Raw genomic sequence first — 14,720 nt, forward strand, 5'->3', positions numbered from 1 at the left:
CCCACCTCCTGGGTTCTTGCTGCCAAGGAATTCCTGCACGTTTTCTCAGGTCAAGGGTGGGACGAAGGAGAGGTGGGATTCAGCCTCGAACTGCAATTGATCGTGGAATGGCTCCTGTGGGCAGCAGCCATGGCCCCTGGCCTGTCTGCATTACAGGAGATTGCGGGGAGCAGCTGGGGTGGCAGAGGAAGACAGGTGTGAAAGATGGAGGGTCTGAAGGAACATCCTAGGTGGTTCCAGGAAGGACAGGTGGGATCTGATCATCTTTCACTGAGAGAGGTGAGGCCAGCTGTGAAAGGGGAAAGTGGCTTCTTTGCAAAGGATGCTCTGAGGAAAGCATTTCTCGGGTGGTGGGGAGGACCCCTGCACTTTTGGTGGGGATGAAGGGGCTTGCCGTCTCTCTCCTGAGCGCAGACGTCCACTAAGGGGAGGAACTGATAGGGAGACGGGAAAGCGGTGGGGTGGGGGGCGGGCAGTGGAGCCGGCCAGGAGAGTCAGGTGGCTGCGCTGTCTGTGAGGGCTTTGAGAGTGAATGGTCACTGCCCCCCTTTTAGGGGATCTTCCTGCCAAGTTAGGAAAACCAAGTTAGGGCCATAAGCCTCAGAGTCAGACAGACACGGCCTCAAAATCTAGCCTGCAGTGTGACCTTCGGCAAGTAGCCTATTTTCTCTAAGTCTCTGTTTGTCCTGTAAAATAGGGATAACAACAATGATTTCAAAGGCTTGTGAAGATTAATGCTGGCTAATGTTTATGGAGCATTTAATACATGCCGAGCATGGTTCTACATGCTTCACACGCATTTACTTTTTAGTCCTCACGGCAATCCATCAGGTGGTACTGCTACTGCCCCCATTTATGGATGAGACAACAAAGGCCCAGAGAGGTTAAGTAATTTTCTAAAATGGGAACAGTTAACTAGAGGAGCATGGATTCAAACCCAGCCAATTCACACTCTGCAGCTTCCATTCTTCATAGCTTTGTCCTTCTGAGAGGATGCAGGTAAAGTGCAGAACAAATGGTATTTCTTTTCTGTAAACTGTTGCTCCTTCCTCCCTTTCTTCATTCCTCCATTTCCCCTCCCTCACTTGCTCTCTCCCTTCCTTCATTGAAATCTGTGTCTCAGTGTTGGCTGATTTATCCCTGTGTGATTAATCCAACCAATTTGAATCTTGTTTTCTAGCATTCACTTTGTCTTGTACATTTCCCAGCAATGTTTTCATCTGTATGATCTTTGACCCCTAAATTCAAGCCCCTAGACATTTAGAGAGCACTTACTATCTCCTGGGTGCCAAACTAGGTGCAGGGAGATACAAAGAAAACGGCTGGAAGCTTGTGATCCAGTGGGAGAAACCGATGTCACCCCCCAGCTAGAACATGGCACAGGATGAAGGGCCACTGCCAAGGTATCGCCAAGTCCTGTGTGACTGCAGGGTTCTCTCTGTGGGCGCATCAGGGAGGTGGTGACCTGGGAGTTTGGTCCTCAAGGATCAGCAGCAGATAGGAAAGTTTGGGAAGGATGAGAACATTCCAGCCAAGAAAGTGGCATGAGTAGAGAGGAAGAAGCAGGGCCGTGGTGTCCATGAGGGACAAGTAGCTGGAATCTATGGTGTATGGGACTTAGGGGGAGATGGTGCCAAAGGAGCTCAGATCATGGAAGACCCTGAACCTCATTCTAAGAAATATGTTATTTATTCTCAGCCTATGGCCCCTGACCACCAGCATCAGGGCCCTACTGGAGGATCACTAAAAATGTGCACGTGCCTGAGCTACACACCAGGCCTACTGCTTCAGAACCGGCTGGCATGGGGGAAGAGCCTGGGAGTACGCATTTATAACAATCTCCCCAGATAAATGTCTTTAAACCAAAGATTGACAACCACTGTGGGAGGCAACTGGGAGCCACTGAAGGTGTTTGGGGAGAGCAGTGTCATGCTCCTAAGAGCGCTGGGAGAACGCCACAGATGGTGAGTAGGAGAAATGCCATCAGGGAGAGCTGGTGGCCAAGTGAACAGGGCAGTGGCTGTGAGGACAGGAGAACAAGGGGTTGAAGGTCGATGAAACAGGAGTTGGCAAATGATAAGATGAGGGAGGTGATAGGATGTCCCAGCTTGGGGCTGGGAGGACAGTGGCTCAGAGCAACAGGCTCCGATGTCAGACAGACTTTGTTTCAAATGCCTGCTTTGCCACTCTCTACCTAGTAAACCCTAGTTTCCTCTCCTTAAGGTTTCTGGGGTTCAAACCCTAATCCTAGTGTGCAACTGCCACACAAACTTGCAAAGCACGTCCTCCTTACGCCTCACATCTTCTGAGGTGAATCCATCTCATGGCTGGCCTAGCGTTAAGAGGGCAGGCCAAATTGCTTGGTTTGAATCCTAGTAATACCGCTTATGAGCTGAGTGATTTTGAGCATGTTACTTAACCTCTCTGTGTTTCATTTTCCTCCTCTGTAACAGGGGATCACAGTCATCTATAAAATAGGACAAGTAATGATTCAATGAGATAATTATGCAGTTGCTCAGTGCAGTGGTTGGCTCATAGTAAAATCTCAACACATGTCAGCAACGATGACGACGACGATGATGATTTGACTGTTGTGCTAGCACTTGGCCGAGAAGGACTGAGTAGTGGGTACGTTTGCCAGGTAATGGGAGAAAACTGGCAAGATCCCCATTCTGTCTGTTCAAGGCTCCACACAAACTGGGTAGGAGCGGAGACCAACCCCCAGAAAGAAGACTTCATGTTCCCGTGGTCGTGGCATTTCTGGGCCTCCCCTGACGGCTGATCTGCAGCGGACGCTGTCGTTTCTAATCGCTATTAAACACGCATTACCGAACAAGGAAGGCTCTGGTGTGTTAAGTTTCTACTGCAGGTTGGGGCCTTAAGCTCAGCACCAAATATGCCATCTGAGAAGCCAGTGTCAAAACAAGATCATCAGAAGCCTTGGATGTCTTCCGAAAGGCAAAACTGCTTTACACGCGACCCAAGGAAGCATCTTAAGTCATTGAGAGACCTTTCAATAAAAGTCAATGAAAGAAAAAGGAATCAGAGTTAAAAAGCATCTAGCCCACAACAAATAGCATAGAAGTATAGTAATGAGAAAGTCATGCAAGGGGATTAGTAATAACAGAAAAAAACATAAACTAAACAATAACTGAATCATAAGCACGGTTCTAGCTGGACAAGAGAGGCACCTGACGGAAAATGGTACGAGTTATTGGGAAAGAAATGCCATCTTTCCTCAAGCTCTGAATCTGAACAGATTGTTTATGGCATTAAGCAATTAATGAAATTCTACGCTAGAAGACACTATTCAGTGTAGCTCCTTTACTAGACTCTCCCCCCATGGAATTTTCTTCACATTCCCCGATACTAATTGACTATTTTCATAGATCCACACTTCGTTGCTTCAAGAACTTCCTTATCGTCTCCTTAATAACATCTATAATAGCATTCAGAGCCCACAACCCAGCATTTTGGACTTAGGCTTCCATTTCCCACTTACTTATCACGTGCATCCGTCAGACCGGAAGCTCGCAGAAGGCAGGCCCTGGCATTCTTGCCCATCATTGTATTTCTGGTGCTTTAGTGCAGGCATATGATAAGCGTTTGCTGGACGCACGAATAAGTTTGGTCCCCTTGACTGATTTGGAACAAGGTGTTAGAAGCCTCATACATTCTTCTGGGGTGAGGGTCAGTTCCACTTTGACATCTGAGCCCCTCGGAGCCCCCGGTTTGGTGGGGGCTGAGGAATGAATGCCCTGCAAATTCATGCCGACTGCTTCCTCCGTTCACTGTGGGGATGTCGTCAGATGCCTGATGCAGACTGTCAGGTTTATCAGGAGACAAGGAGCTGTTGTCTGCACCGCACATCTGAGGGCACGGGAGGTGTAGCATGAGGTCAGGAGAGTAAATCCGCGTTTCTGTCACTCGGACATACACCCGGCCGCTCGGATGTGATGGGAATGTGGCGAATTCTCCCTCTGGCAGGAGGGCCTGAGTATGCCGGCTGCCTGCAGTAGCAGAAACTGGCAGACCCGAGGCATCCTGGGCACAGCTGGCAGTGCAGGAACAAAGGGGAATGCGAGTTTGTGATGCGGGTGGACCTGGGCTCGGGACCTCCTAAGGGCTTTTATCAAGAAAGAAGGGACATGATTGTGGGCCACGGCCGGGAGATGGCATGCACTGTTCAGGGTAGCAGGGGCCTCGGGACCAGCTCTCTCCTCTCTGCACTTGCTAGCTCGATTACCTCACCCTGGCTGCTCCAGGTCACTCCCTGCTAACACCTAGGAGCTTCCTGGGCTCAAAAGTTGTTTGTGAGTAGCAATGTGTCATAGTCACTGACAGACTGTGCTGGACCAACAGGATACGGCCACCCAAGCATCTCTGCCTTATGCATGAGGGGTGAGGGGAAGATACACACATGCTCACACCCGCAACCACACATACCCTCACACACACAACCCCATTTGAATCTTTTTCTTGTTAAAGATCAGAAATGCATCTTTGATAGGATTCACTGAGGAGGGCATAGCATCTTGTGAAAAATGCATAACCTCCATCTAATCACGAGTAAACATCAGACAAACCCGCATCCAGGGACAAGCTAAAAAATACCTGACCAGTACTCTTCAAGACGGTCAAGGTCATGAAAGACAAGAAAAGAGAGAGGAGCCCTCGCAGATTGGAGGGGACTAAGGAGACATGACAACTAAACACAATGTGGGATCTGGACCAGAAAAAAAAAAAGGACAAAATTGGAAACAAGTCTGTGAATTAGTCAATAGCATCGATCAATGTTAATTTCCTGGTTTCACTAACTGAACTTTGATAATTTAAAATGTTGACATTAGGGGAAGCTGAGTGAACTCTGGGAACGCTATGTGCATTTTTGCAACTTGACTGCAAGACAAAAATGCTTTTAATATAAAAAGCTTAAAATATTGGGGGGGTGGTGGTTAAAATAGGATTTATCTCACATTGTTGATATGAGAACAGGTAAGATAGTATGTATTATGTACTTACACAATGCCTGGTACATCTTTAACACGTAATAACTATTAGTTGTTATTAAAACTACCCGAAAAGGAGGCTTAACCGACCACAAGTAAACGAGGAGCTAATCATTAGGTTTACCCATCTGAAGCTGGTAGAGTTCAATCTGTGTGCCTATTTTTACTGGGTGCTCGCTATATCACACAGGTGTAGGTAGTGAATTTTGTTATTTTCAGGAGCCCATACTTAGGAGATGAGATGCTCAAGGCTTGAATTTATCTAGGAGCCAGGCTGCTTCACATGTGCTATATATAGAGTAGGACCCAATGTGGGGATTCTTGATGTGAAATGAATGTGTGAGAAGCTGACTGGGATTGATTGCTCAGGGCAGCGCAAAGATTCCTTTCTGGAACGCAAATCAAAACTCCAGTGAGGTATCACCTCACACCAGTCAGAATAGCCATCATTAAAAAGTCTACAGATAGCAAATGCTGGAGGGGGTGTGGAGAAAAGGGAACCCTCCCACACTGTTGGTGGGAATGTAAATGGTGCAGCCACTATGGAGAACAGTATGGAGGTTCCTCAAAAAACTAAAAATAGAGTTGTCATATGAGCTAGCAATCCCTCTCCTGGGCATATATCTGGACAGAACTGTAATTCAAAAAGATACATGCACTCTATGTTCATAGCACACTATTTACAATAGCTGAGACACGGAAAAAATCTAAATGTCCATCAACAGACGAATGGATAAAGAAGATGTGGTATATATACACACAATGGAATATGACTCCGCCATAAAAAAGAATGAAATAATGCGATTTGCAGCAACATGGATGGACCCAGAGATTAACATACCAAGCGAAGTAAGTCAGAAAGAGAAAGACAAATACCATAGGATATCACTTATATGAATCTAAAATATGACACAAATGGACATATCTACAAAACAGAAACAGACTCACAGACAGAGATCAGACTTGCGGTTGCCAAGGCAGAGGGGGAGGTGGGGAAGGGATGGATTGGGAGTTTGGGATTAGCAGATGCAAACTAGTATATATAGGATGGATAAACAACAAGGTCCTACTGTATAGCACAGAGAATTATATTCAGTATCCTCTGATAAACCATAATGGCAAAGAATATGAAAAAAAAAATAAAACTGAATCACTTTGCTGTACACCAGAAACCAACACAACATTGTAAATCAATTATACTTCAATAAAATTTAAAAAAAAGGGAAATATTCCTTTCTCCGTAGATTTAAAGGCGGCACTAACGTTTCCTATTTATTGCAATGGATTCCAATTTTCTCTTTTTTAACTTTTCATTTTGACCTGAGTCCTTTTAAAATAAGTTCATCTGTGTAAACCTAATGGGTAGACTCAAAGAAATATGGGAAGGAAATAAAAATTCTGATGGCCCACGAATTCGGCAACAAACATAAAGGTGGTACATGGAAGAGCAAAGTGTGGGAAACAAGGGTTTAGAGTGTTTCCAAACACCATCATTATTAATGAAGTAGCTTAAATTTCAAAAATACTAAGGAAGCAACATCTTTAGGGCAAAGTGGTAGAAGCTTACTCCTGACATTCTTAAGCCAATTTTGCCAAGAATAAATGGGGAAACAAGGAGCAAGCAATTTTAATCTCTAAACGCTTCAATTTTGTCCACTGTAGGCATCAACAGCTGAATTAAAATATACAGGTTCAGAGGCCGATTTCAGGAACAGCTTCTGAGTGTGCAGGAGGAACTACTCTTAACAGCCACTCGATATTTGTTTCGTGAGGATCAATTATATACCACGGCTAATGCACGCTCAGAGCACGCGCCTGGCCACAGTGCAGGTGGTAAATGCAAAACGCACACCGAGAGGCCTTTTAAGCAGCTAAATGCACACCCCATTACAGATCCATAATGCAGAGTGGACGCTCATCTGCAAATGGATCGAGAGTGAAGAGTTCTTAAATGGCCGGGGTACTCAGGGCTGAAAGGCTGATCCCTGGATGTGCAGTCAGAGCACACACGTTTTTGGGGATTAATAATACATTGATGTGTGTCAGTGTTAATATACATTTACAGCTCACAGGCCCTGCAGCTGAGGGTTCAGCCCATTTGCAGCCACAGATAAAAGGACTATTCTGTCCTTCCTCTCATTAAGGCCTTCACTCCTAGGAAATTAGATTACGCGAGGAAAGCCATTCGAATGCTACTGAGGTTTTCCCTCCTTGAAAGCCTTCGTTCTGAAAAGTACATGGCAACCGTGCGGCAGGGTGTCATCTACCTGCCTCATCAGAGCCCTTCAGAACCGGAGCAAAGGGCTGGCTGCGAGGAACACCAGGCTCCAGGGTCTGCTTGGGCATGTGTCCACGTGCCCCGGGGCAGAGCGTGCCAAGGAGTGAAGCAGCTTCGTGCTCTCTTCTCCTTTTGCGTCTGACAGGTTTTACCAAACCTTTATGAATGTATCCATAGGTGGTGTCATCTAGGAATGAGTCTCACACACGCGCAACCAAATCCAGAACTTCAGGCACTTAAAAGAGTCCTAGTCACTGATCAGTCAGCATTCAGAAGGATGGGCATCGCAAATCTTTGAAATACTGTGAGTATCTGAAATACGATTTCCCCAAGCCATGGTGATTTAGCTTTTCCAGAGCGGCTTGACTAATGACTGCCTCGCTCTCAGAACGTCAAGGTAGGATGGTCTTTTAATGAGGAGCACATAAAAGGATGAAAATATTATATGAATGTATAAGTAAATATACTATGACCTATGTAAATAAAAGATGGTAAGACTAAACCCTCCGAGGGCTGACAGTGTGTTCCGCTAAGAGCTTGGGGTGTGTTCTTGCATTCCATCCTCAGGATGAATTTAGGAAGGAATTCCCCACTTTCCCAGAGGAGGAAACGGAGATTCAGAAATGTCAGATCACTTGTTCAGGATCACAGAGATCCTGAACGGCTGAGCTTGGGATTGGAACCCAGGAATGCCTGACTCCTGAGCAAGGGCCTGGAACCTCTCCATCACTGTTTTTCAGACTCACTGGCGGGTGGGGAACCAGCATAGTCAGTGTATTTCATTTATAAAAAGTGAAACGGTACAGAATAGAAAAGAAACATGAAGTGTTGTTTGTGAACGTCTCATTTTAATTTTACGGTTGTATTTATCTAGAATGTATACTTGTGTGTGTGTGTGTGTGCACATACCATGTCTAAAAAGTGTGAGAAACTCTGCTCTCCGCTGCACTCGCCTGTGATCGCACTGCTTGAAGGTCAGGCTCAAGGTCTCTTGCTAGCTAGGTAGGCAGCCCTAAGTCCTCTGTTCTTGTGAGAGTCATTTTCTTTCTTATAATACTTTCCCCCCAAGAATCCCAGGGCCCCCATCATCCTGTGCAAGGCAGTGTAGATAAATTAGTAATACAATTTAAAACCAATTCAGCCAAGATAAATAGCACTCCCCAGATTAAGAGCATAGCTGGCCAGAATGAATGAAATTTACTAACCCTGAGATGCTTAATCTTCCATTTCATGGACGTTAATGATTATAAGAAAGGAGCGATGGTAATTCACTTCTGCTTTTACAGGAAATCTAACCATCTCATTTTTAGCAAGTCTTTCTTCTCAGCACACCTCAATGGCAAGGATACCTGCCCTGCTCTCACAGGTATACTGGCCAGTTGTCACACATCGAAGTCTACTCTTTGCCAAAGCATTAGGACGTGTAGCATGCACGGGTTTACGAGATATCCCAGTGGAATTTGCTGGGGAGGCTACATTGGTGCCCCTTCTCCCACCCCTTTTTGAGAAGCCTATTTTCTATTTTCCAGTCACAGCAGGGAAGTGGTGGTAAATACCTTTAGCACAGTCTACTCCTAGAAATCCTGGAAAGCAGTGACACAGCCCGGACACACACTCGCCATTCCCATGGCAGTTACGTGGACAGTCCTGCACTGAATCTGAAAAAGAGAGAAATTGAACAATCACTTTTTTCTCTGCCTGCTGGTGAAGCAATTTAATAGTCAGCCATCTACTGTTTTTCAGGAGCAGTGGTAGTAACCTCAGGTGCCTACAGAGGACCGGTAGGGAGAAGTGAGCGAAGGAGGAGAACGGGGATGGGTGGGGACTAGGGCAACTTGAACAACGCATGGATGTAACCACTGCTCTCCGTGTGATTAGCCCAGGCAGGAATATGGGGCTAACACTGCTGCAATTTTTGCTTTTTCAAAAGAAACTACTTGTCTGGATTTAAAAACTACAATTTTCCAAGACTGAATGCTGGCAAGTTTTTAAACACTGTAAGCCCCACCCTGCCCCAACATCATCCTGTCAATCTGAGATTTGGTCTGAGATGTGGGATATCAGCTTTTAGCCTTAAGGATAGAGAGTGATTCTCCAAATGACAGTGGTGCCTCCTGATCTCAGATTTACAGAGTAAAAAAATCCCCGGCATTAAAGAAAGAGAAGTCTAAATACGTAAGACTGATCAATTTTGGCATGATTTGGGGATTCTTTAAGTAGTAGGTTTGGGGTGGGACAAAAGGTCTTTTATGCCTAGCTTTTTGCAGATCTTATTTTTCATGAAAATCGATTAGTTCACCCTTGTTCTAACCTGTATAGCCATCTTATTTCATGATTTACCTTGCTATATGTACCCTCAAGTAATGCCTTCAAAGGGATAATTTTGGAACTTTTTCATGTTGATTTGGGTCTGCACAGAAGGAGTCATACTCTTTTAAAATTATGATTATTATTAACCTAATTTTGCCTTACGTTCAAATAAACACATTTAGACTTTCAGGTTCTAAATTTCTAAGATGATCAAAAGCCACTATGCCCCAAAGGCGACATGACACAGTCCTTGGGGAGCTGGGGACATTGGCTTGGTGATATGCATGAAAGACTAGGAAGTCTAATTGTCCCTAATGGAGTCACCTGTGAATGGTAAGGGAGGTTTTCCTTTAAACCGAATTTCCCATTTATTCCCACTCTGGACTGAAAAACCAAACCACTCCGTAGTGCTTTCTTTCTATAGTGCTTCACTTCTCAGCTCTCTTCTGCCGGAATCCGGGTGTGGTTGGTTTCCGGCACTAGGAGAACTCAATCAGTGTATCTGCTTTTTCAAAATCAGTATCGAGCCAATTTATTTTCTTCTTCTCCTTTTTTTTTTCTTTTTTCTTTTTCTGGTTGCATTGCGTGGCTTGAGGATCTTGGTTCCCTGACCAGGGACTGAACCCGAGCCCTCAGCAGTGAAAGCACAGAGTCCTAACCACTGGACCGCCAGGGAATTCCCAAGCCAATGTCTTTAGTGTCTAACAATTATCACTGCAGGCTCAACTCCCTGAGGTTGGCAGAATAAAGGTGGGCTGAGAAGCATCTAAGTAGCTATCGATTTGTTTCATCTATTCATCCTCCGTTCCTTCTTTCATTCAAAAAGCATTAGGTTGAATCATATGAAGTAGCTGCTTTTGCAGGTCAAAAAGCAATTTCACATGATGTTAGGAGACAATTTGCCACGGGTGTCTTGTGTTCCTGAATGTCTTATGAGCAGAGGCACTGACTCCTTAGCTCTGGACTATCTTTTTTTAAAGGCTGTCTGTATAGTGAACAGCCTTGGGAGATAGAGACAGTGTCTGTCTCCAGAGCAAAGGGCAAGTTTAGTTACTGTCCAGTATAAATAAAGATAATGTCTCCCTCTGGAGAAAAGAATGAGCAGGCTCACCGCCCATTTGGAGACTCAAGGACAGTAAATTCAGAGTTTCTCTCCTGTCATGTAACCCACTGCCTGTGTAGGTAACACCTGGCTCTGTTTGTGTTGCCCTATGGGGACTGGGGCTTGGAACTGGCACATATGTTGATACTGTGGATATTACATTGCTCTGAGGAATAAAGTCTTTTGTCTCTGACCCAGGAGCACCTCCTCTTCTGATAACATCTATGAGACTGTGGCCGGCTACTGTGTGAGCTGACAATTACGGTGAGATCTCAGACCTGTCACAGTCCTTGACATAGGGTTTACTTTTTTTTTTTTTTTTTCTTTTGCGGTACGCGGGCCTCTCACTGTTGTGGCCTCTCCCGTTGTGGAGCACAGGCTCGGGACGCACAGGCTCAGTGGCCATGGCTCATGGGCCCAGCCGCTCCGCGGCACGTGGGATCTTCCCAGACCGGGACGTGAACCCGTGTCCCCTGCATTGGCAGGAGGACTCTCAACCACTGCGCCACCAGGGAAGCCCGGGTTTACTTTATTAACTGAGCAACTGTTATATGCAAGGCACCCTACAAGACATTGGTGAATACAATGGTGACTAAGACAGACAGTCCCTGCCCTCACAGAACTTCCACTGTCATAGAGAATACAGGCCAAAAAAAAAATTATCAAATCAAATAAAAATTGTGATATGTGCTTTGAAGAGAATAGGACACTGTGATGGGGAGTAAGAGGTGGAAGCTACTGAGAAAGGACAGTCAGGGAGGGCGTCTCTATTCTATGCAGGTGACATATAAGGGTGAGCTGGAACAGCCAGGTGAAGAGTATTCCAGGCAGGGGAATGCCCTGGTGGTCCAGTGGTTAGGACCCTGTGCTTCCACTGCAGTGGGCCGAGGTTTGATCCCTGGTCAGGGAACTAAGATCTGCAAGCCTCGCAGCATGGCCACACAAAAAAATAAAAAAGCAAGCAAGAAAGAGTATCCCAGGCAGAAGGAAGAGCTGATGCAAAGGCCCTGAGGTGGAAAACGGCAGAACTGAATCCCACGTGGCTGGAGGGTAGCTAAAAAGGAAGAGAGTGACCTAAGATGAGTTTGGAGAAACCCAGATCATCTAGGGCCCTGGAGACCATGTGGATGAGTTACATTTTATTCTGGGACCAATGGGAGCAAGCGAAAAATTTTCAACAGAAACATGACATTATCCAGCTTGCATGTTCAGAAGTCACTCGGACAGCAAAGTAGAGTTAGGTTCTCACTGAGCATCTGGGTCTGGGGATGCTTTGGTGGAAATCTCCCTGTTCTCCAACCTAACATCCTCAGAGACAGAGCAGCGAAGAGAGGAAGCTCTTTGCTACCACAGTCCCAGGGAAAAGGACTACGGTCTTTGCATAGGCTCTGTGCTGGGCTGGAAGCCCTCCTTGCCCTTTGGCTGAGGTATTTATCCTTAAGTCTCAGTTTAGAAAACATTTAGCTTCTAGGCATCTTCCTTCCCTACTGCCCTCAACCTGGGTTTTGTACCCTTTCCTCTATCTTCCCCTAATTCCTATAATTGTCTTTTTACCTATCTGTCTTCTCTCATCAAGCTCCATGAGGAAGAAACCAGAGCTGAACTGATCACCCAGGTATTCTCAATGCTTGGCACACAGTAGGTCCTTGGTAAGTAATAGTTGAAGTGTGTGTGTATGTATGTGTGTACGCGCACGCATCTCAGAGGGTGGGAGAATCCAAAATGAGCAAAAACTGCAGTGAAGAGTATTTTTCATTCAATTTCCCCAGGTCTTTTTAAAAAATTAATTTGTATTGGAGTATAGTTGCTTTACAATGTTGTGTTAGTTTCTGCTGTACAGCAAAGTGAATCAGCTATACATATACATAGATCCCCTCTTTTTTGGATTTCCTTCCCATTTAGGTCACCACAGAGCAATGAGTAGAGTTCCCTGTGCTATACAGTAGGTTCTCATTAGTTATCTATCTTATGTATAGTAGTGTATATATGTCAATCCCAGTCTTCCAATTCATCCCACCTCCCCACCACCTTGGTATCCATACATTTGTTCTCTACGTCTTTGTCTCTATTTCTGCTTTGCAAATAAGCTCAACTGCATCATTTTTCTAGATTTCAAATATAAGTGATATTATACGATGTTTGTTTTTCTCTTTCTGACTCTCTTCACTCTATATGACAGTCTCTAGATCCATCCACGTCTCTGCAAATGGCACAATTTCATTCCTTTTTATCTCTGAGTAACATTCCATTGTATATCTGTACCACATCTTTATCCATTCATCTGTCGATGGACACTTAGGTTGCTTCCCTGTCCTGGCTACTGTAATTAATGCTGCAATGAACATTGGGGTGCATGTGTCTTTTTGAATTATGGTTTCCTCAGGGTATATGCCCAGGAGTGGGATTGCTGGGCCATATGGTAGTTCTGTTTTTAGTTTTTTAAGGAACCTCCATACTGTTCTCCCTAGTGGCTGTATCAATTTACATTCTCACCATGCCACCCCCCACCCAGGTCTTGTCTTTGAAGCATTTGTACAGTTTTTGAGGAAAGGAACAATTATGTAGTACTGCTGAAATATACAAGGAGCTCACCTCTCTCAGTCCCCCTTTTCTAACACCCAATTAAATATTACTCTTGAAATCTTATCAGCTTTCCTTTTTGTCAACCTGGTTGGACTTTTGTTGAGGAAACAAGGCAGGTGATGAGAGTTAGCCCAGGAAATGGGCTTTTTATACAAGTAGGGGCTGGCCTCCCCGAAATCTGCACCGTGCTTCAAGAATGCCACTCTGTGGTACCCTGAGATGAAACTCATTTCTGAAAGCAGGCTGCTTCTCTCCAAAACACAAAAGACATCCCTGAGTCAAAGGTATATTTAGTGTGATGGCTGGTCAACACCCATCTAACATCCTTCCTTCTGTTTCATATCACAGGGGCTTTCGGCGCTCCTGGCTGCTCTGATGGAGTGTGTTCCGATAATAGATATGTGTGGGAGAATCTCTGAACCAAATAAAACACTGCACTTTTCCCTACATTTCAGGCCAATTACTATCATTGCTCTATCAAGATGTCTGCCCAACTATTAGGCCGATAACCTTTGACTTTCTCTCTGAGCTACAGTCCAGACGAGAGAAATCCTCTGGGGAGAACTGCTATTCCCAGCTCCGACAGGCGAATGAGGGTAATGGCCTGGGGGAAGGGCATCTCACTACCACTGTCTGTGTCCATGTGGATAAAGGCAACGGAGGGCAGAAGCCATTGTTAGATAACATGGCCCCCAGACAACTTGCTGTGTGGAAGGGGAAAGGGATTTATCTGGCTCGAATCCAAAGCAATCCAGTGGTTAAGAGCACAGGCTCTGGGAGAGTTTGAATCCTGACTCCACCCCTTACTAGTTGTGTGTGACCTTGGGCAACTTGTTTAACTTCTCTGAGTCTGGGCTTCCTCAACTGGAAAACAGAATATTGGTAGTAATGACCTCGTATAACTACTCTATGGGTTAACTGACCTAGACCCCAGAAGGGCCAAGTCCAGGAGCTAGTACATGGTCAACTCTCTATAGATGTGCCGTTGTTACTGTTTTTGTTATTAACCATTCCACTGAGTCTTTATAGACTCCAGCTAAGCCAGCTGCCGTGTGTGGGGTTTGCTGTCATGTGTATCAAGTCTTTGCATTTAAACACAAGGCGAATGCATGGACCTGGAGATTGTCATACTGAGTGAGGTCAGTCAGACAGAGAAAGACAAATATCACATGCTCTCACTTGCATGTGGAATCTCAAAAAATGGTGCAAATAAACCTATTTACAAAACAGAAATGGAGTCACAGATGTAGAAAACAAGCTTATGATTACCAAGGGGGAAAGGGGTGGGGATAAATTGGAGGATTGGGATTGACGTGTACACACTACTACATATAAAATAGATAACTAATAAGGACCAACTCTATAGCACCAGGGAACTCTACTCTACTCTGTAATGACCTATATGGGAAAAGAAGCTAAAAAAGAGTAGATATATGTA

The 14,720-nt window shown here is 45.1% G+C and overlaps 1 protein-coding gene across 13 annotated transcripts in view; it reads right to left on the minus strand.

The window, feature by feature from the left end:
* The window catches only part of TENM2 (teneurin transmembrane protein 2), a 713,065-nt gene that overhangs the window by 174,790 nt on the left and 523,555 nt on the right, over window positions 1–14,720 (minus strand). For all 13 annotated transcript variants that reach the window (XM_033432114.2, XM_033432113.2, XM_033432112.2 and 10 more), the window contains one exon: window positions 8,844–8,945. In XM_033432114.2, the coding sequence (XP_033288005.1) occupies window positions 8,844–8,945 (102 nt within the window). The remainder of the gene's footprint in view (window positions 1–8,843; window positions 8,946–14,720) is intronic.

The sequence above is a fragment of the Orcinus orca genome, chromosome 3 (assembly GCF_937001465.1).
Source record: "Orcinus orca chromosome 3, mOrcOrc1.1, whole genome shotgun sequence".
Taxonomy (NCBI): domain Eukaryota; kingdom Metazoa; phylum Chordata; class Mammalia; order Artiodactyla; family Delphinidae; genus Orcinus; species Orcinus orca.